This window comes from Diabrotica virgifera, chromosome 3, assembly GCF_917563875.1.
Source record: "Diabrotica virgifera virgifera chromosome 3, PGI_DIABVI_V3a".
Taxonomy (NCBI): domain Eukaryota; kingdom Metazoa; phylum Arthropoda; class Insecta; order Coleoptera; family Chrysomelidae; genus Diabrotica; species Diabrotica virgifera.
This window is the reverse complement of record NC_065445.1, coordinates 225,566,994-225,590,046: the sequence shown is the minus strand read 5'-3', so window position 1 is coordinate 225,590,046 and position 23,053 is coordinate 225,566,994. Positions and strand designations below refer to the sequence as shown.

General features: G+C 32.6%; 1 protein-coding gene across 1 annotated transcript in view; it reads right to left on the bottom strand.

Moving 5' to 3' along the window:
- LOC114331236 (cytoplasmic dynein 2 heavy chain 1) overlaps positions 1 to 23,053 on the bottom strand; it is a 410,099-nt gene that overhangs the window by 52,118 nt on the left and 334,928 nt on the right. The window contains exons 50-52 of the mRNA XM_050645881.1: positions 20,962 to 21,171; positions 12,707 to 12,920; positions 12,544 to 12,644 (exon numbers count right to left, since the gene is read on the bottom strand). Coding sequence (XP_050501838.1) covers positions 12,544 to 12,644; positions 12,707 to 12,920; positions 20,962 to 21,171 — 525 coding nt within the window. The remainder of the gene's footprint in view (positions 1 to 12,543; positions 12,645 to 12,706; positions 12,921 to 20,961; positions 21,172 to 23,053) is intronic.

Genomic DNA, 23,053 nt, shown 5'->3' with positions numbered 1-23,053 from the left:
ATGTTTAATGAAATATTATGTTTTCTTTTTCGGGATTCTGCTTTTGTAGGTCTGCCTGATTGAATTCTTCCACTACAAGGTAAGCCTCTATCTTTGCGTCGAGCGATCGATGTAGGCTGTACACGGATTTTACGATATCTTCTTATAATATTCTTTTCACAAATAAATGATATAATACTCGATGGAGTTTTTAGTTGCGACAAATTAGATGCAAATTTTGTAAGTACGTTGGTGTTAGCTAAGTTGGCGTCGTGTTGTAGAACATCAGAAATTCTTAAAAATTCGGATTTAATTTTGTCAATCGTAGACATATAGTTTTCTGTCATACACTCTCCACTTACTTGAAAACTTTGAGGTTCTGTTAGAGTTATTGGAAGATCAAATGAGTCTGAGATAACATCGTCGTTCGTAGCCATAATATCAGAAGTGATGCATTCCGTTTGGCTAGTGTTCTCGTTTGTGATATTTTTAGTAATATCTTCGAAAAATTCCTGAGAAAACTCATCTCCTAGGGCCCATTTTGCAAACTGTTGACGATCTGCTTCGGTTAAAGTTAAAGAAGTTTTAAGTGTAAGTCCGAACTTTATTTCTACTGCACATAGATGCTTACAGTATTTACCTCCCTGTCCAAAGTGACAATCACACACTGCCATATCAGAGTTTACTACATACAAATTAATGCCTGACTTTACAAAAAATGTACTGCTGTCAACTTGCTTTATTTCGTCAATTTCTTTACTACTTCGGCAAAACTTTTCATATAATATAGTGAGTTTGCGTGATCTTCCATTAGCAAATTGAAGAAGTCTTTTTTTGTGATACGATTCAAACGTTTTAGCTGTAAATTCTATTAACGCGCACATATTAAACACTTTGCATCGTTGTAGCACAATGTCTTTAAATATTCTTATTGACGATTCAGAAAAATTGTTTGTATTGTTGCCTCTAGTAAGAATGTCACATCGATATGGTAAACACCATTCTTCGCGGCGATCCCACAAGTTAGACAAATGTTTTTTTAATTTTTCATTTCTCAACACTAGGTCACTATTTAACAAATTAGACATATTAAGTTCTGCTTCATGCATTGTTTTTGCGAACATCACACAACGAAAAGAGTTCATTATTGATTTCCGATGCTCTTTTCCAACTTCGTGTTCACTTTGCCACAACCATCTCCACAGGGCCTGATTGACATGAAATATACAGAGCAGTAATCTGCTATTGGGAAATACCTCTCTTAATGCATTTCTTTCGGCACTACTATCATCAGTCATAATTATCTTGGGTTGAAATAACTTGTTGCAAGTTTTCTCAAGATATTGTTTAGCTGTTTGAAAAGCAACAGTATAATTATGCTGTGATTGACTTGTATGTAAAATTACAGCTATAGGTAATGCACCAGCCTTAGTAGCCACGAATATAAAAGTTACGCACGTGTTAGTTTGATCACATGATCCACTTGTATCGATAAATACCATTTCATCAGCTAACCCAGCTAAATAAACTCTTTGCATTATTGGAGTAACCAAAACACAAATAATAGGATCTTCCTTAATAAACAATCTAATATTGAGTGCGAGAAGTTCTATCTGTTTTATTTTTAAAATTTCTAATATATCTATACTGTCTCTACTACCGTAATTTTTTAGTCGCCACTGTTCATACAAATAACTTACTTGCCGATCAAGAGGATTTTTTTGAGCATTAGCTAACATCACATAAACATTTTCCTCACAATTTTCCATAATACTGAATTCATGATATGATTTTGCTGCTGCAGCTGTCATGCCAGCTTCAAAATATGATAAAAATAACTGTTTTGTATCGTCACAGCAACGTAGTAAACTTAAAGACTGAGCCACATTTATTCTATGTGAATGATTGAAATTAATGTCTATCAGAACATTGAAACCTCTTTTTAATAATTGCGAGGTTTTTAATGTACTGCTTGTTGCTTTCAAAAATTTAATACTTATTGAAGCCTTACAATTGAAGTTTCTAGTTGCTCCATTTATTTTGTGTTTTAACTTGTTCTTTTCTGCTAGCTGACAAACATATATCTTGCGAAACTCAAATCGTATAGGTGTAGGATAGCGCCTCTTCATTATCCAATTTGTTTTGGTTTCCGCAGAGAATTTGTTAATAATACAAGCACAAATGTCATCGTAGTTACCGGTATAAGACAACGAACACTGAACTTTACACTTATAGTTACTATTTTCTTCAAATGAATTTTCTTCAAATAACAGAATTTCAAAATGTTGAGAGATTTTAGTAAAAACACCTTTAAACTGCTCCATCACCCTTAAATAATTGACTTAAATACACAATACACAACAACACGACCCGCAAAGCTAAGTTGATAAACAGCACGTGCAACGAATAATAGACCTATTAGTTCTATACACTTGTTTGTAGAATTCCAACGCCACATGTTTCGGTACAAACCCGTGCACATTTCGGGGGTTGGCGCTTTCAAATCAACACCTTTTTGGAACTAGATATGTATCACCGTTTCGGTGTCCGTTTCAAAACCGCAATGTCTTGAAATGGACACGTAAACGGGAATACGCTACCTGCGTCCATGGTCGGTTCGGGTCTAGGACGTTTCATCACCGCCAGTTCATAGCCGCCGTTTCGATGCCGCCAGTTCATCGCCGGCCGATTCATCGCCGGCCGTTTCGACGCCGCCGGTTCATCGCCAGTCAGTTAATCGCTAACTGATATATTTCCGAATTTTCGACAGTTACATTTATTATTTATTTTTAGTATTAATTAGGAGTTCTAGGAAATGCGAGATATGTCCATTCCCGTTGCCATACTTAATTTTTTAATAGACTTTTAAATTTTTATAATATAAAATATAATTTAACACTACAAATTTAATACTATTTAGTATCAAATTTAGGGGAAGTAGAAATAGAACAGTAAATTAATATAATAATATTTTTTATCTATTTATTTGTCATAAGTTTTGAATTGAATTTAACGTCGTGTCGTGTCATCTCCCATAATACAAGATTAACTGACTAACTGGCGATGAAACGGCCGCCGATGAAATGGACTGGCGATGAACCAGCGGCATCGAAACGGCGGCGATGAAACGTGCCATTCCGGTCGGTTCCGTTCGGTTTTAATTTTTGGCGCGGTGCGGACATGCACGGTCAAATGCTGCAAGCAGAATTGCTATTTTATTTTTTAGTTACAAGTTATTCGGGTTCGAAAATTGCAATATTTCGATTTTTTTTAAAGTTTGACCGGGTTTATCTCAAAAACTATGCACTTTACGAAAAAACTTGTACGAACATTTTTGGCTTAGAATGGCCCCAAAAACTACAAAAAAGATGTTTTTTGCGAAAAATTGCTTTTTATCTGCCCGTAACATAGGGAGTTGGGAGGGGTAACAAGGCACCATCGCACCTTCGGCCAAGATTCAGTTTTTCATTGTTCAAGGTCTCAGGTAAAAGAATCCGAACATAGTTGCCGGTCCTCAGGTTTTGCATACTGAAGTACTTCCAGGGCCTGGTCTATAACCAGCTTTATGGCATTGACAAATAATTGCTACGGAGAATATTATCAGAGTCAGTTGTTTCCAGGCAGAATACCTTCTTAGTATTTAGCAGCTCTCAGAAGATTGTAATAGTATTTTTTTCTTTGGTCTTAAATATTTTCCAGTAGACTACAATCGCTTTATTTCCCGTTTTGCGGCATCTTCTACTATGCGACATGCATGGTATTGTAACAAGAAAAAAATCTTTCAATTTGGTTTTAATTTGGTTTAAAACTTTTGTAAGACCCAATATCGGTGGTTAAGAGCGCACGTATAGTATGTCCAAATATCTTAATTGTTGAGGAAAACGTTTTGAATTTTTCGCGTTAGTTTTTGTTTGATACTTGTGATATACTGATATATCATAATGTTTGTGTAATGGTAGGGAAGCCCAAGCGGGGATTTTTGCAGTTGCTCGAGCGCGTCAGATTACCACATGGGAGAAACCTGGTACCCTGCAGATGTAATTCTACACCATATATTGGCTCTTAACACAGGGAGGTTCGTTAAGGGGTCCCGAAAAAAAAATATCTGTGGTTAAAAATACTCGAAATTGTCAGATTAAGATAAGGTAAGTTAAGTACATGCAAGAGAGTGTATATTTAAAAAATCTGACGATTTGAGCGGGGCGTAAGGAAATGGGTGAGTCAAAAATTTCACAAAAGAAAAGCGAATATTTCGCGAAATGAACGTCAGATCGAAAAACTAAAAAATACGTCTTCAATATTTTTCAAAAATATATCGAATGGTACTAAACATGACCCCCACGGAGAGGGGTGGGGGGTAAATTTAAAATTTTAAATACAAACCCCGCAATATTGCGCAAAATGAACATCAGATCGAAAAACTGCAAAATACACTTTCAAAATGTTTTTGAAAAAACTATCGAATGGTACCAAACACGACACCCCACGGGGGCAGGGTGGGGGATACTTTAAAATCTTAAATGGGACCCCCAAATTTTTACTGCAGATTTGGATTGTTTACGTAAAAATAAGCAATTTTTATTCGAGAAATTTTTTCGAATTATGGATAGATGGCGCTATAATCGGAAAAAACGATTGTTTGAAATGGAAAATTAAATTAAAAAATGTCAAGCGCCCGCTAAAATGAAAAATTTTTCTTAACTTTTTTTATTTTAGGACCTAATAATTACAACCCAATTAGTCCCCATAACGCTTGAGTGACTGCAAATTTAGCCTACTTTACTCCCCTACTATAATAAGTTAGGTTATCATTATTAGCTTAATGTAGATAATTTTCAAAATATTATGTGTTATTTGGGTAAAAAATGTATTTTTTGAAAATTTATATGGACATACAACATAAGGGTTCTTACTGTTTGGACATACAATATGTGTAACCTGGATGAATAAAATAATGAGTTTGTTAAAGTTCTCTTTATTTTATGCTTTATTTGTTAAAATAAGAAGTGGGTACACAACAGTAAAACATAAAAGCAATACATTTTATTCAGAATCATCTTATTCATCATATAATCAAATAATGATAGTCTAAGAGCTAGTGAACCTTTTGACTAACGGTCGTCCTGTAAGGCTAAAAATTTGTAGAGTGATAATTCATAGCACACCAAAGCTAAAAACCATGACCTGGCAGGCCTCAGCGGTGCACGTGTATCTACCAGGTGAATCGAAAAGTGAAAATTTAAGGGGTAAAATAAACTTTCTCCTGTAAGGTTTAAATTTAAGTATGTGTTTGAGTAAGTTATTTAGAAGAAATGTGTACAATGACAGGCGATCCTGAAGAGCATAAGACCTTGCCAGGCGAGGGGAAAGATTAGGGGTTTTTCCTAAAATTATTCTTTTTGCATCGAACAAATTTTTTTTAGGCTTTTTGAATCATTCCAAACAGAAAAGGTCCTTAGTTATTTTTCTCTTAAGTTAATAGTTTTTGTTATATAAGCGATTGAAAATTTTGAAAATTGCGAAATCGGCCATTTTTAACCCAAGTCGGACATTTATCTAAAAATTTCAATATTGGCAAGGTACCCAGATATTCCTTAAACATTGATTGATGAAATCCCGAAGAGTTTTTTGCAATAAAATATCGAAAACCGCTTTGTTTTTTTAATTGCTAATCAAGCGGGCGCTACACTGTAGTATAATTGAGGACGTTTGAGCTTGCCTAAATTCATTATCTCGAGAATGGGCAAATTTGAAGAGAAATCCTCAGACAGGTCGATTTTTATTTTTGAATTAGGACTTTTTGGTATATATATAATACTAGTGACGTCATCCATCTGGGCGTGATGACGTAATCGATTATTTTTTTAAATAAGAGTAGGGGTTGTGTGATAGCTCATTTGAAAGGTTATTTAATTCTCTATTCAGTAATATAAACATTAACATAATTATTTATACAGGGTGTACAAAAAAATTTTTTTCTTCTATTTGTCAAATTTAATCAAAGTTAATTTAATAAAAAAAAATTTTTTGTACACCCTGTATAAATAATTATGTTATTGTTTATATTAGTGAATAGAGAATTAAATAACCTTTCAAATGAGCTTTCACACAACCCCTACTCTCATTTAAAAAAATCATCCATTACGTCATCACGCTCAGATGGATGACGTCACTAGTATTATATGTATGCCAAAAAGTCCTAATTTAAAAATAAAAATCGACCGGTCTGAAGATTGCTCTTGAAATTTGCCAATTGTCGAGATAATGAATTTATGCCAACTCAAACGTCCTCACTTATACTACAGTGAAGCGTCCGCTTGATTAGCAATTAAAAAACAAAGGGGTTTCCGATATTGTATTGCAAAAAACTCTTTGGGATTTCATCAATCAATGTTTAAAGAATATCTACCTACCTTGGCAACTTTGAGATTTTTAGATAAATATCCGATTTGGGGTTAAAAATGGTCGATTTCGCAATTTTCAAAATTTTCAATCGCTTATATAACAATAACTATTAACTTAAGAGAAAAATCACCAAAGACCTTTTCTGTTTGGAATGATCCAAAAAAACTTAAAAAAAAATTTGTTCGATGCCAAAAAAATAAATTTAGGAAAAACCCCTAATCTTTCCCCTCGCCTGGCAAGGTCTTATGCTCTTCAGAATCGCCTGTCATTTTACACATTTCTTTTAAATGACTTACTCAAACACATACTTAAATTTAAACCTTACAGGAGAAAGTTTATTTTACCCCCTAAATTTGCACTTTTCGATTCACCTGGTAGATACACGTGCACCGCTGAGGCCTGCCAGGTCATGGTTTTTAGCTTTGGTGTGCTATGAATTATCACTCTACAAATTTCTAGCCTTACAGGACGACCGTTAGTCAAAAGGTTCACTAGCTCTTAGACTATGAGTTTGTTAAAGTTCCCTTTATTTTATGCTTTATCTGTTAAAACAAGATGTGGGTACACAACAGTAAAACCATTGATTATAGACACGGATCCGTGTCTATAATCAATGGTAAAACATAAAAGCAATATATTTTTTTCAGAATCATCTTTTCATCTTTTTCATCTTCAGGGCTCCGTCAAGGTACAAGATCTTTTGTTTTTTTTTATGTCAAAAGACTTTCAAAATACGTTGTATAAACTGTTGGTATGATCTCCTTATTTAGTAAATACAATAAGTCTTTCTTTTTTGCCTCAGATATGAAAAATCTTTTTGATATTTGGCTTTTAGCTGGACATCTGTCCATGCAACTTGTGTAATTTGTTTTGTACGACATCAAACTGTAAAAAATGTTCATCAGTCAATGCATATCGGGCACCAGGAACCTCTTGCAGTTTCGCCTGCCCGATGTTCGTATTAAGCGTTCTCAAAAACACCGGTTTAATACATATCAACTATTTTCATAACAAGTTTTCATAAAACTTCAGAAGACGACGTAGGTACCAGGCACCAGCTTCGCCAACACGATATTCTTGTTCAGCCACCTCAAAAACCCACAAGTATAAAAATTGAACATATTTTATATCCATGACAATTTTCCGACTGGTAAATTTTTATTTTTTGAACACTTTGAGATGAACTTTGAAAAATGTATTTTCTGCCTACAACAATGCAATTTTCATTTGTCCCTCATGCCAAGTGGTCAAGAAATTTTCTTGAGCTCTCCCAAATCGAATGCAAAAGGTTTCATAACGACCCGTCTTACTTTAAAAAAGTCAAATGTGTAATGCTTTATTTCCTCGCCTATTATTTAAGACCGCTGAGAAGCAAATCGTGGACAAGGTGTCTTGCTGTAAGTGTTCTTGTCCTGATTGGCTGATCTAAGTCTTTCGATCACAGTTAAGTGCCTCGGTCAGTGTGGAATCAGGCCCGGATGTTCCTAAAAACGAGTTTTCGTCTGCCGAGCGCATGACGTCACTCACAGAGTAATCGCTGGCGGGATATAAGGAAACCAATATAAATAACGTCAAACTTCTCTTATTTTATTCAAATTACAAAAGGTAAAAATCTGAAATTTACACAGAAGTTACTATATATGTAAATACAACTTTTTGTCCAAGAAATTTTAAAATAATTACCCACAAATTAAAATTAAAAAGGGTATTTAGAAGACCAAATAAATTTGTATAAGTAACTTAAAAACTAAACAAGTACATAATTACAAAATATGTTCGAGCATTATTTTAAATATTTAGTTAGGTTTGAATAGAGAACATGAAATAAATAAGTGCTGTTTTCGAATTAAAGTTTGTATAAATAAAAGTTTTATTCCTATACTTATTACTAAACTTAGGCAAGTATGCTAATAAAAACGTATGAAATATGCGCATATGCAGTAGTTTAAATAAAATATGCATGTTGTTTTCACCCAATTTTGAAAAAATGTGAAAACGTTGAATTATTTACGTATGTCTGTCCGTACGTCCGTCCGTAGACACAACTCTTCCGTCATTATACCAGGTAGAATGACAAGTGAGGTGTCGAATGAAAGCTTATAATCCATATGGATGGTATTAAAGATGAGAAATTTGACCTAGGACTTCCGGTTTTCGAGTTGCAACCGGAAGTACTGTTTTAAAGTCACCGGAATAGTACAAGCGATATATTATTCGTTGCGCTTTAGCAAGACGAGAACAAATATATACTTCCGGTTTCATGACTGTCTGTCCGTCCATCCGTGAATATAACTCCTTCGTTACTAATACAGATATAATGACAAATGAGATGTCGAATGAAAGCTTATAACCCAGGGATGGTGTTAAAGATAAGGCATTTGACATCGGACTTCCGATTTTAGAGTTGCAACCGGAAGTACCTACCGTTTTAGAGCGATATATTATTTGACGTGCCTTAGCAAGATGAGAATAAATATATACTTCCGGTTTCATGACTGTCTGTCCGTCCATCCGTGAATATAACTCCTTCGTTACTAATACAGATATAATGACAAATGAGATGTCGAATGAAAGCTTATAACCCAGGGATGGTGTTAAAGATAAGGCATTTGACATCGGACTTCCGATTTTAGAGTTGCAACCGGAAGTACCTACCGTTTTAGAGCGATATATTATTTGACGTGCCTTAGCAAGATGAGAATAAATGTAGACATACTTTTGGTTATTATATAATTTTCGGTTAAAAAGTTCTAACCGGAAGTGCCATATAATATAATCGCAGAAATAGTACCTCTGACATAACAATCAAATCGTATTGAAGAGTCGAGCTTGAATCTTTGAAAATTAAAATTTAAAAGAGAATTAGGTGTTGAAAATTCTGGGAAAATTGTTGTAACCTGAACGAGGTTACGAGACGGTTACTACAGTTTCCCAGAATTTTCAACACTTAATTTTCTTTTAACTTTTAATTTTCTGAGGGCGATTTCCGGAATGGAAATCGAAACTCAAACGGTAGTATTTAAGAAATGTAATTTTCGTTACACCAACAATAATTGTGGCTCAATCCCATATACACATTGTTAAGAGTTTTTTATTGTTTTCTAGGCCAAAATTTTTTTCCATTTTCTTTTGGTAGCTCTCTGGAGGGTAATTGATCTATTTAGTTCTTTTATGCGAATGAACATTCTTGTTCTAAAGAACAAGCGTTTTGCCTTTTCGGGGCATTGAATATCTACACTTTGCAACAAAAGACTTTTTATGAAATTTTCAACACATACTAATCCATCTTTATTATGTGCAGCAAAAAATACCCTGTTGAGACTCTCAACGACATTCATGAATGCCAGAAGATAGTTTTGACAAACCACCCTCTCTCAAATGATCTATCCACGTAAATGATGCACTCGACGAACTTTGCAATGATAAGTCGTTCTTAAATTTATGGCAAATGAATCCTGCCAGATCATTTAACTCCATTCTGTATCTTTTACAGTTAGAGCTCCATTTCCCGCCCCCTATGATTTCCCGGAAATCGGGAAATTTAAAAATGAAGAGAAGAAATTGGTTTTTAATTATTTTTCACTCTCTTTTTTACTTTTCTATTTTATCTTCATTATTTTTCAATGCAATTAGTATTAAAACGTATAATATTGATTAAATATTGAATATATTTAGAAACATTCAAAAATTTAAAAGAAAATTTTAAAAACAGAAAAATTATAAATTTGTGTTTAATCTGAATTTTCGTTGATTTTATTATTGAAATAAGTTTTAGGAAAACATAAATTGTTCAGTGTTTGATCTTTCCAGCTGATTCCTTTTTTGTACAGAAATTTGCTGAAATTATAAACACACCTTCGCTTTCTGTTGATGAAGGTCAGAAAGGTCTGATGTTTTTTAGTGCAGTGAGTAATTTTGTAAATGTCCGGTCAGCTGATTTGAATTGTTGTACAACGTGACCTCCTTTTTAATGACCGTTTATAATTTTTCATCGCATTCTTCATAAACATAAATTTAATTAAAAATTAATATTTACAATATAATCCTGGACCCTTCAAAATGAATCAGATCTTTTGCATAAACAATAGAATGTTTATGCTTTAAAAATGTAACTAAAAAATGAAATATTTTAAGTGGAATTTGTTTCGAGCTTCGGCCATATGTCGTATAATTTGTGTATAATATTAATATACGACATAATAATATGACGGAAGCTCACAACAAATAAGAAGTGTGGAAAAGTCCTATTTAAAATGAAATATTTAAAAAAATCCCTGGAAATCTGTAAGAATACCCGGGTATCAGATCAGGATTTCCATTTTTTTACTGATTTCCCGGGAATGGACCTCTACGTATAATTTATGATATTTCTGTATAGGCATTTTAAATACGGGACACCTTGTAACATTTTTAGTAACTTACGTTCCTCTTGAGGTTGAGGGCGTTGAGGCTAGTAATTCACTCACAAGTTGAGTCGTTTGCCTCTTTTTGGCAAGAAGTTTTCGATTCAGTTTAGATGTATCAAAACAAACTTGGGATAGGGGTAGATTCTGGGTAGGAACCGCATCGTTTTTCAAACCACGATAATTTTTGGAAGTGTAACTAAGAAGCTTATGTCTTAAATTGGTTTCATAATCACTCTCCAGAAAATGTTTGGAACAAATAACAGCGGTTTTAACGTTCACTTTGTCTCTTGTTTTTGTAGGATGTACCTAATCACTGCTTGCACAAACTGGAGTCTTTGGGAAATCGGTAAAACTTGACGCTTTTATCACACGGATTTTTCTTTTACTGATTGTCAGAATTACACCGTACACACAGCACACCTCATTTTAATAAAAAAGAAGCCAAAAACCCCAAAAAAACACAATTAAACGAATTTATAAGCGAAAACGTATGTCAACTATATGTGTACTGCACGCTAACTTTTAAAACAACTCTGTGAGTGACGTATTTCGCGCCAAGGAGGATCCGCCCACAAATGTGTACCATCCTATCTCTGGTTGAGTGTATCGTGGTGTGGAATATTATTCATTCCAGTCTTAGCATCTGATATTCGAATTCGAATTTTGATGATCGGTTTGTTAACTGCGGTACCGAAAATAGATATCATACGAACAGGATGTATCATCCTGCTTAAGTAATGTATGGGTGTTTCAAAACACCTTTGCAGATATAAATTCCTTTGGCAGTAATTAATAGTAATGCTTTCGGTAGTAAAGCAGTCGAATGACAAGTTGTTCTACTGCAAGATACACTTTTAGTTAGGAGAATAATTAGTGTTTTTGTTTTATGAATTGTTAAAACAAGATATTGTCAGTTTTTTTTTATTTTTCTTGTTTGTGATTCCTGCAACGACAAATGAATGTACTAATCCGTAATTTTCTTCATTTGCTATTTTTTTACTGTACAACTGCGTGTCTCGGTTAGTGCTGTGTAGAGCTATATATTTATTTTTTGTGCATATCCCTGTAATTTTTTTATGTATCATCCTTGATTCCTTTTTTGTACAACACTGAAGGTATTCACTTATATTGTTTTCTTTGTAACATTTGGGCACATATCTTTTTGTAAAATATGGAAGATGTCCAACCAAAAATTTGTTTTGAATAATAATAAATACTGTTAGTTGGTAACAATTTTTTAATGTTTATTATTTTTTGATAATTAATCTTCCGATCTCTTGGAAAACTAAATTTTGGGTAAGACTAAATGAGGTAAGTGTGATTGGTATTTGTTATTTGTTTATTTTCTAATATTTGTGTTTTGATTTTGAGAGTTCTCTTTGTCTCTCTGAGAAAAGACAAAGTGGCTTCCTTTTTGGGAGATTGTTTCTAATTTGTTTTGTTCGTTTTCTTTGACCTATTTAACTACAAATATTTCTAGTTTAGCTCAAGTAGCTATCATTTCTCTTATTTTTTTTTTCAGAATGTATTCTATTTCTGATCTAGTAAGAAGGATCCAAAGAACCACCCCCACATCTCTTTCGATCCAAAGTAACTGAGCCTTTATTTATCTTAGTGGTTACGCCTGTGCCGTACAGTATATCGCAGAGTGGTACTGACAAAATAAAAAAATGTTAGCTTTTCCGTTAGCAAGATTATTATGAATAAGGTTACCAAAAATTAAAAAAAAAAGTAATTTGTATTCATACATTACCTTCTTTCTTCTTCGGTTTCGCTTGACATGTAAGTGATGTACGCGGCCATTAGCAAACAGTTATTTGGTAATTTATCAATTTCTTGAGAAAGTTCCTTCAGCTGTGAATGGTGTTAACATAGATATATTATTATAATAATAACTTTGAACATATTATTCTTACCTGAGTTTGCCACCTGTGGTATTCGTCTCCCAGTTTACCAACAAGCCCTTCTGCTGCAGACAGTGTACTTTGGGCTTTGGTTAAGTCAATTTCTATTTCAGCTGCTTCTTTTGTGTACACTGATAATTGTTCCTTCAACTTGGCAACAGTTGCGTCTACATCCAATAAACCTGCACTTAGCTCTCCAAGTTGGTTCTGAGCATTGGATAAATTTCTACAACAGACTAAAGTCAACTACTTTGTTTGAAGTAACAGAAAAGAACAGATACAAAATATAAATTGATTATTCACTCTTACTATATTATATCTGTAAGAAAAGTCATGGAGAAGAACTGGCTAATACAGAAAAATACTAAAAGATAAAGGCAGTTTTTGTTTATATTCGATTCAGAGTTGGACCACCATCTCCATATAGCTATTTCAGTGATTATGCAGTCACAACTCTGAAAGGAACATAAACAATCTGCCTATTTAAGGGAAACCATCGCGATACAATGATTCCACCTTTTGAGACGCAATCTAGCGACATCTCTCGTATTACGAGGAAAACAACGAAAAGCCATAGATACAAAGTTTACTACTTTTTAAACAATTAGAATAAAAAAAATAAAAATATAATGAACAATACTTTAAATCTAAGACTTTTCGTTAATAAACTGCTTTCTCGTTGCATCCCGTATCTCCGGATTTTACAATATATAATCACAGAGACAACGAAAATAGGAGAAAGCAAATAGAGGACACTTAGGCCACGCATTCGTCTAGGAAAAGGACCGAAAGACAGTTTCTAAATACTCAAAACTGAGTAAAAATGGAAAAGATAAAGGCAGTTTTTGTTTATATTCGATTCAGAGTTGGACCACCATCTCCATATAGCTATTTCAGCATCCTCATGCCTCCTCAGTGAAACTATGCAGTCACAACTTTGAAAGAAACATAAAAAACCTGCCTATTTAAGGGAAACCATCGCGATAAAAATACTGTTTGGGGCTAGCGCTAAGATTCGAATGAAAGTGACTATAGATATACAGGGTGTAACAAAAATACAGGTCATAAATTTATTCACATATTCTGGGACCAAAAATAGTTCTATTGAACCTAACTTACCTTAGTACAAATATGCACATAAAAAAGTTACAGCCCTTTGACGTTACAAAATAAAAATCGATTTTTACCAATATATCGAAAACTATTAGAGCTTTTTTATTGAAAATGGACATATGGTATTATTATGGCAGTAGTATCTTAAGAAAAAATTATAGTGGAATTTGGAAACCCTTCAAAAATTGTATGGGGGTTTTGTTCCTTTAAACCCCCCAAACTTTTGTATACGTTCCAAGTTAATTATTATTATAGTACTACTAGTTAAACACAATATTTTAAAAACTTTTTTGCTTCTTAGTACTTTTTCGAAAAATCAGTTTTTATCGAGATATTTTGAATATTTGTCAAATCCACCACATATTATATGGTTAATTACGATTATGGACACTTGGTAATAATATGAAAATTTATTTATGATTTACATTTTAAGGTATATTTTGAACCATATTAAAAAAGAAGCCACATCTCGATAAAAGGTGACTTATCTACAAACTACAAACAACAAAGTTTTAGAAGACTGTGTTTAACTTTAACTAATGGTACCACAATAATAAATTAATTGGCACGTACACCAAAGTTTGGTGTACGTGGTACCACAATAATAAATTATTTGGCACGTACACCAAAGTTTGGGGCGGTTTAAGGGAACAAAACCCCATAAAATTTTTAGGGGGTGCACAAATTTTACTATAATTTTTCTTTAAGACGTTCCTGCCATAAGAATGCCACATGCCTATTTTCAATAAAAAATCTCTCATAGTTTTTGATATATTCGAGAAAATCGATTTTCATTTTGTAACTTCAAGGGCTGTAACTTTTTTTATGTGCATATTTGTACTAAGGTAACTTAGGTTCATTCGAACCATTTTTGGTCCCAGAATATGTACTTTAATTTATGACCTGTATTTTTGTTACACCCTGTATATGTGGTCACTTTCCTATCTAAGTAAAGTACATGGAAATTTTGAGACAAAAGAAAGAACTAGCAAGGTAAACTTAAAGTTAGAGGTAGAGGATGGGTCAAAGACAGAATTTAAGAGGGTGGACGGACATATGTATTTAGGGACACTATCGATCAGATATGTAAAGAAGAAGCAGAACTCCAGTTATGACAGATCAAAAGAAATACATTCGCTGGGGCTAAAACCATACAGAATAGATTGGAAGCCTGAGAAAGAAAGATAATTTTCAGAATATTTGGCGGAAAAGTAGTAGAGGAAAAATAGAGAAGACGAACGAACGAAGAAATGTACCGACTCTATGCTAACCCGCCGATATCAACAATAGTGAGAAAATGCATACTATAACGGCTCGGTCATCTAGAAAGCATTCAGAGGGGCAGACAAGTCAGGAATATGGATTGGAGAGTTCCTGAAAGTAGAAAAAGAGCGGAAGGCCAAGAGAGAAATGGAGAGATGCGGTAATAAAAGATGTAAGTGAGTTGTGAATAAGAGAATGGAAGCTTACACCTAATAGCAGAAAACGATGGAAGTTATTCATCCAAAAATGGGCCTTAATTCGTTGATGAGTGATGATTCGATGTGGTATTTTTTGTTGATACTTGAGATGGGCGCGGCACGTTGGAAAATTTATTGTGTGAATATCAGGAAGATTGTGTAATTAAGTAGCTAGTAGTAGTTTCAAAGTCCTTTACACTTCTATTTATACTTGTACCAAATACTTGTAATATCTAAATTTTTCCATAAAGTTTTTCGTTGTGTGTCAAGACCTTAATGAAGGAACTATTGAAAGTGCAAAGTTTTTGTCCTCATCTACATCTTCATTTAAGATATTAATCAAAGATTTTTTAAATGTTGCATTTTCATTTGCCATTCTTTTTCTATTAATAGTTTCCTTAGACAATCAAGTCTAATTCATTTAATTCCGTATTATATTTATAATTTTTTATAGTTTGCAAGAAATGAAATCAAGAAGTTCTACTCAAAAAGTGGGTGCTTAATTTTTTTATGCAACAAATGAACTGCAAAATTAGTTGCCAAGTTTTAGATAAATATTTTTTTTTCTCTGATTCTGGCCTTGGTTTAGAACTAGAACCTTTAGCCAAGTAATTGTATAACTTATCACTAACTCAGGTGTAATGTGTAGTGTGTGTGTTGAGTAAGTGTATTGTTACTTTGCAAAGTCGACGTCATTGTCTTTGCAAAGAGACGATAATTGTATCCGAACGTCTTGGATAAATATATAAAAATAAACTTTAATAAACAATTAGTCCAGGGCGCATCTGTTTTGAGATGGACGTTGAGAGGTGACTCAATTTTGTTTTCCAAAAATTGCTTGAAATTAACTCATATAATATAATTGAGTTATACTCCCACTCAAAAAGGTTCGGAACATTGTATAAATAATCAAAATGTCAAAAAATGTAGGAAAAATTCGATTTTTTCATTCTTTTTTGATTATAACTTTAAAAGAATTCACTTCCTAAAAAAGTTCTATTGACATAAAAGTTGCTAAATTAAATTTCCTATAATATAGGATTGATAAAAACTTTTAAGAATTGTCACATTTGTGGCAAAATTTCAATAATTGCGAAAAAAACTTAAAAAAACAAGTATTCGACTTTTACGTTTTTCAAACATTTATGCTACACTTTGGACCTTCATGTTTCACTTAAAAAAAACTTTATGATATAAAAAACAATACTGTAAATTTCATTAAGTTCGGTTCAACAGATTTTGCAGAAGAAAATTTTGCAATCCAGCTTTCGCAAAAAGAATTCATTTTTTCAAAATATTTCAGGACAAAAAATAAAGCTGATACCAAATTGAAATTTCTTTTACATATAGAAGAATACTGTACCTTTTATTTTCAATTTGCAAACCTAAAATCGGTTAACTACCACGGCGTCAGCAATTTTTTTTAATAAACATTATAGGTCTGGATCCCGCGTATGAAAAAAAAGTTGATTAATAGCAAGCTGAAAATTTGTTAATAGCTTAAGGGTGTCTAGTCGGATAAACTTTGATATATGGGAACACTGGAACAGGGGCAGTTTTAATTGTGGAACAGGTTAAAAATTGGGAACGGTCAGACCACGAAAACGGCACATTCATTTTGTCTGACAGAACAGACTTAAACTCTCCAAACAGAGATTAAACTCTCATGCAAAAATCAGACTGCTATTTACCACCTGTCATAATCCCTGTCATTTGACATATTCTACATGTTCCACTCATTAAAACGCCCATTTGGTGATAAATAGCAGTCTGATTTTTGCATGAGAGTTTAATCTCTGTTCGGAGAGTTTAAGTCTGTTCTGTCGGACAAAATACATGTGCCGTTTTCGTGGTCTGACCGTTCCAAATTTTTAACCTGTCCCACAATTAAAACTTCCCCTGTTCCAGTGTTCCCATATATCAAAGTTTGTCCGACAAGGCACCCTTAAGCTTTTAACAAATTTTCAGCTTGCTATTAATCAACTTTTTTTTAATACGCGGGATCCAGACCTATTAAATTTTGGTGCTACGCACAGGACAGCGGTGTTCGATTCACACAAGTTGATTTCCACCAATATTTCTTCCAATGTTTGTCTAATATATTATTTTCTTACCCTATATTTTGTTGTATTTTAGTATTTTAAATCCACCAAAATTAAAATAATTTGATTATTGTTTGTGAAATATTGTTTAGACAATTGAATATGTTTAAAAATAATCAACTTTTATTCTCTAAGTTTAAATATATGAACAAAGAAAGTCTTTTCTAAAAAAAGTGTTATTTCAAAGGACAGAGTATGTGTATTTTTTTTGCAATAAACAAATTTATATAATTATATCGAATTGTACTAAAAATGAAAATTTATCAATCGTTATCAAAGGTCATTCGAATGCCCAATCGAACACCGATGTCCTGCACGTAGCACCAAAAATTAATGTTTATTTAAAGAATTTCCTAACGCCGTGGTAGTTAACCGATTTTAACTTTGCAAATTTCAAATAAAAGGTAAGTATTCTTCTATATGTAAAAAAAATCAACTTGCTGTCTGCTTTATTTTCAGTCCTGCAACATTTTGAAAAAATGAATTTTTTTTGCGAAAGCTGGATTGCAAAATTTATTTTGAAAAATCTGTTAAATCGATCTTAATGAAATTTACAGCATTGTTTTATTATATGATAGAGTTTTTCTGGGTGAAATATAAAGGTCTTCAGTGTAGAATAAATGGTTGAAACACGTAAAAGGCAAATACTTGTTTCTTTATGTTTTTTTCGCAATTACTGCTATTTTGAAACAAGGGTGACAATTTTTAAAATTCTTAACTAATCGTATATTGTAGGAAATTTAATTACGCAACTTTTATGTTAGTGCAACTTTTCTCGAAAATGAACAATTTTAAGGTTATAATCAAAAACCAAGAAAATATCGAATTTTTCCTTCATTTTTTGTCATTTTGATTATCTAAACAATGTTCGGGACCTTTAAGGGTGGGAGGATAACTTAGATATTATTATATGAGTTATTTGCAAGAAATTTATGCAAAAAAATGTGAGTCACCTCTTAACATCCAAATGTACTAATATTTTTACAGAATGGCCCTGGTATAAATAGTTAACCTATCTGTACCATACACAATTATTCACTTGTCCATGCCTCTACACTCTACGTAGATGCTCCTAACTGAACGACCGTCAAACAACTGTGAGTACCTCTGTAACTTGCGAAAAGTTTTTTTTCAAAAAATGGGATCATTATAATCTGATAATAGACGAACAAGAGTTACCACATCAAAAGTGAAACAAATCACATTTTTAAATATGAATTTGAAATAAGTAACTATCTCCAGTTTAATTTAAAATTTTTTTATAAATGTCTAACATATTTAAAAACAATATATTTATTTTTGAGTGTATTTTTTTAATAATTATAATTTAAAACGCAAAGTTCATATTATTTTAAGTTATTTAAAATAATTAGACGTTTTATACTTTTATAAAATAAGAAAAATTTGTTTCGATTTGTATTTTGTTTTTATAATCCACAATTATATTTGTTACTTCCACTTTTAGTTCCAAGTTTACATTTGTTATAGCTTTTACTAAAATTATTTTGTATTTTGAATAGTAACAATGAATGCTTCCGGTGAAAACAAGAGTTACTGATTTTGCTCGTCTCTACTCCTAACTGAATCGATCGTCAAGAAACTGTTGAGTCGAATGTATGCGCGAAGCCATCTAATGCCATGGGAATTGAGCTGCTCATCGATAGCTATGCGACTTTTCAGTCAAAAAGCAATCGAGCGGGTCTTTTGATTTTTTTGTCGAGCGACTGTCGAGTTGACAGTATGTTCACTTCAATATATTCCTACACACTTATACAACTAAATAGTTGTTCGACTAAAAGGGCCTAGCCGGGTAAGATGACGAAAACTGAACCCAACTCGATTCGAATTCCATATAGGTCACCGTTTAACATATATAGTGAAACTCACTTCCTGAAATTTTTAGCCCCCTAGGTGGTCATGTGACCCACCTAGACCCTAATTAGGGGTTTTATGTGTTTATTTTTTATCTCAGCGGCATCGAGAACTAGCGAAAAACTTTGAATAAAAAAGTTGTGAGTATAAAAAAATAACAAAGATATTGGTTTTCACAAAAAAAAAAATATATAACGTGTATTTTTGCATAATGTTTTCAATGATGCAATCCATTTTCAAGATACAGGGCGTTGAAGAAAACAAAATTTTACACATTTTGTATTATTTTGCCGAAACTACTGGCAACATTGTAATAAAATTTGGTGAGTTTTAATAGGTAGTTGTGCATTTTTTGACATAAAATAATTAAGAATTTTATATTTATCATTGGCGCGCATAGGGGTAATGGTCTGAACTTTTTAAAGAAAAAAGATAGTACGCCACTGACATATTTCAAATTAACAATCGTTTTCGAATTCCTCGTTCAATTTGTGACAAAAAATCTATCTTCCTATTTTTCCATACGACGCGCCATTTTTATTCAAAAAATAAAAAAACTTAACCCTTATCAAGTATTCGAACTTCTAGTAGTTTCTACATCTACATAAAACTAATTTACTACTCCATTATAATCTACTCCATTATAAAAACTAATTCGAATATTTTGGGAGGGTTAAGATATTTTATTTTTTACAGCAAAACGGCGCGTCGTATGAAAAAATGAGAAGTTAGTTTTTTATCGCAAATTGAACGAGGAATCAAAAATGATTATTAATTTGAAATATGTCAGTGGCGTACTATCTTTTTTTCTTTGAAAATTAAGACCATTGTATGTCGAAACATGTACAATAACTACCTCTTAAAACCCGCCAAGTTTTATTACAATGTTGCAAGTAGTTTCGGCAAAATCGTAAAAAATGTGTAAAATTTTGTTTTCTTCAACGCCCTGTATCTTGAAAATGGATGGCGTTACAAAAAATTTTTATTAAGCAATCCCCAATTATTTTTCAGTTTTTTAACTCTTTTAGTGACGGTGTTACCTTTTTTGAAAAAAATGTATAAAATTGTATCAAGAAACGAAAAAAAACCGAAAAAATGCGGTTTTTTATTTTTAAAGGTGCGTTTTACCACTTTTAAAAATTTGAAAAAATTCAGGTTAAAACATTATGCAAAAATACACGTTATATATTTTTTTCGTGAAAACGAATGTCTCTTAGTTATTTTTAAACTCATTTAAAATTTTAGAATCGTTCAAAAATTTGAATTTCCCGCCAAAAATAAAAAAAAAATTTGTACAGAACTTTTTAAAGCTTATAACTTTTTTATTTAAAGTTTTTCGCTAGTTCTCGATGCGGCTGAGATAGAAAATAAAAACTTAAAAACCCTAATTAGGCTCTAGGTGGGTCACATGACCACCTAGGGGGCTAAAAATGTTAGAAAGTTAGTTTCACTATATATGCTAAACGGTGACCTATATGGAATTCAAATCGAGTTGGGGGCAGTTTTCATCATCTTACCCGGCTAGGCCCTTTGTATGTACGCGGTGAGCCTAGAAGACCTGTTAAAGCTATACATACATACAAGAAAAGTCATATATAACAGAACATAAATAAATAAATAAATAAAACAAACTTAACTGAAAAAAATAAAACTTTATCTTTGCTTTAATTTTTGCTGGACAAAAATTACTATTTAGCTTTGCGAGGCATAAAATACTTACTCTTTTAGTTTCATTTGCTCCTTCTCAAGAGGTTTAATTTTATCCAAAACGTAAGAGTATTTAACATTAGCAGCTACCCACGCTGCTAGAGGAGCAGCAGCTTGGGATGCTCGCTTGGCAGATTTTGGGTCAAAAGAATCACTTTTTGTAGACATTAATTTTTCTACGGCCTGCCTGTTTTCCTTACTTATTCTGTTAGCGTTGAAAGCTCTAAAAGAGGGAGAGAAAATAAAACTTAACATATAATATTATACACTGTGTCCGTAAAGTATGGAACAAATTCTTTTTTAGCTAAACAGAGCATTTTCAGAAATAATCCTGAAACACGTCGATTTTTGATTTTAATTTACCATATTTTAAAATAGTATTCTAATATACAGGGTGAATTACTTTCGAGTAATGACGTCACCGTCATTTTTTTTTAAATGGAGCACCCCCATTTTGTTTCAATTTTCGGACTACTCTAGCTGAGCTGATTCCAAAACTGTATCACATGTTGATTCAAATTGGTACAGGGTGGACAAAAATACAATAGCTTTGTGTGTGTTCATAAAGTAACGCGTTAGTTAAATTAAAAATATTATCAAAAATACTTATTGTATTTTTGATATTTTAATTAATTTTTGATTTTAATTAATTTTTGATATTGTTTAATTTAATATTTTAATTTAATATCAAACATTAATTAAAATTTAATATTATGAGTACACACGAAACTATTGTATTTTTGTCCACCCTGTACCAATTTGAATCAACATGTGATACATTTTTGAAATTAGCTTAGCTAGAGTAATCCGGAAATTGAGACAAAATGGGGGTGTTCCATTAAAAAAAATGACGGTGACGTCATTACTCGAAAGTAATTCACCCTGTATATTAGAATAATATTTTAAAATACGGTAAATTAAAATCAAAAATCGACGTGTTTCAGGATTATTTCTTAAAATGCTCTGTTTAGCTGAAAAAGAATTTGTTCCATAATTTACGGACACAGTGTAAAACATATTATGTTAGTATCTCAGAAATGTAATAATAATATTTAATTATTAAAATATAATTTTATTATAACCTTCTCCTTCCTTTCTTCCGGGTTTTACCCACGACCAGTCAGTTTGCGGTGAAATATACAGTATGTAAAACCTCTGTAAACCGAAATTCTTTTAACCGAAACATATTTTAACCGAAACGGCTGACCGTTTCAATAATTTCATCAATAAAATAAGTTTAGTCGCAAAACGGAAACAATTCGATGTGAATTTGTCAACATCGTCAACATTGCTTTCATACAACTAAAAACGCAATTAAATATACAACACATTACGAAGTCACCTCATAGTATTTTATAATACCAACTTTGACCAAGAATACTATGTAATTTGATACAAGAAGAATACAAAAACCAATGTTATTTTTAACCGAAATTCTTGTTATCCGAAACGGCCTCCCATCCCCCAATTATTTCGGTTAACGAAAGTTTAACTGTAGTTGCAAAAAGTGTTACTTTACTATATCAAAATAATATTATACGGGGAGAGTTTAATATACTGTTTATTTTACGATGACGATGTGTACAAATTCAGATTTGGCTTGGTAATAAATAAAAAGTGTTCTACGTTACAGGAATGGTCAAAATTTCAGGAGTGGAAGGGCTGTAACAATAGTCTTCGTATCTAAATTATTAGTATCGTTCGCGGTAACGATCCTGAACTAGTCCAGGATTACTTCGCATGCGCGCTTTAAAAAAGAGCTTTCGCGGTAATCAAGTTCTGAACTGCTAGTCTGGGGTTTTGACAGATTTGTCGTTCGCGGTAACGGAACTGCGAGTTCGGAGCTAGTCCAACCGATCCTTGGGATCTGAAGCGAACTCGGAGTCCGAATATGCGAAGTAGGAATTTCAAAACACTCTTATTCTATATTTTTATAAACATTTATATTTCTACTTATAAAGTTTTGTGCTTTAAACAGCTGATTTGTAGCGGTGTTTGCTTCTCATCCTGTGTTTATTTCATTTGTTTGGTTTAACTCAAAAGTTTAGAAATTTATTGATTTTGATTGTCAATAAAATCTTTTATCTAATCTATCTCGTATTATG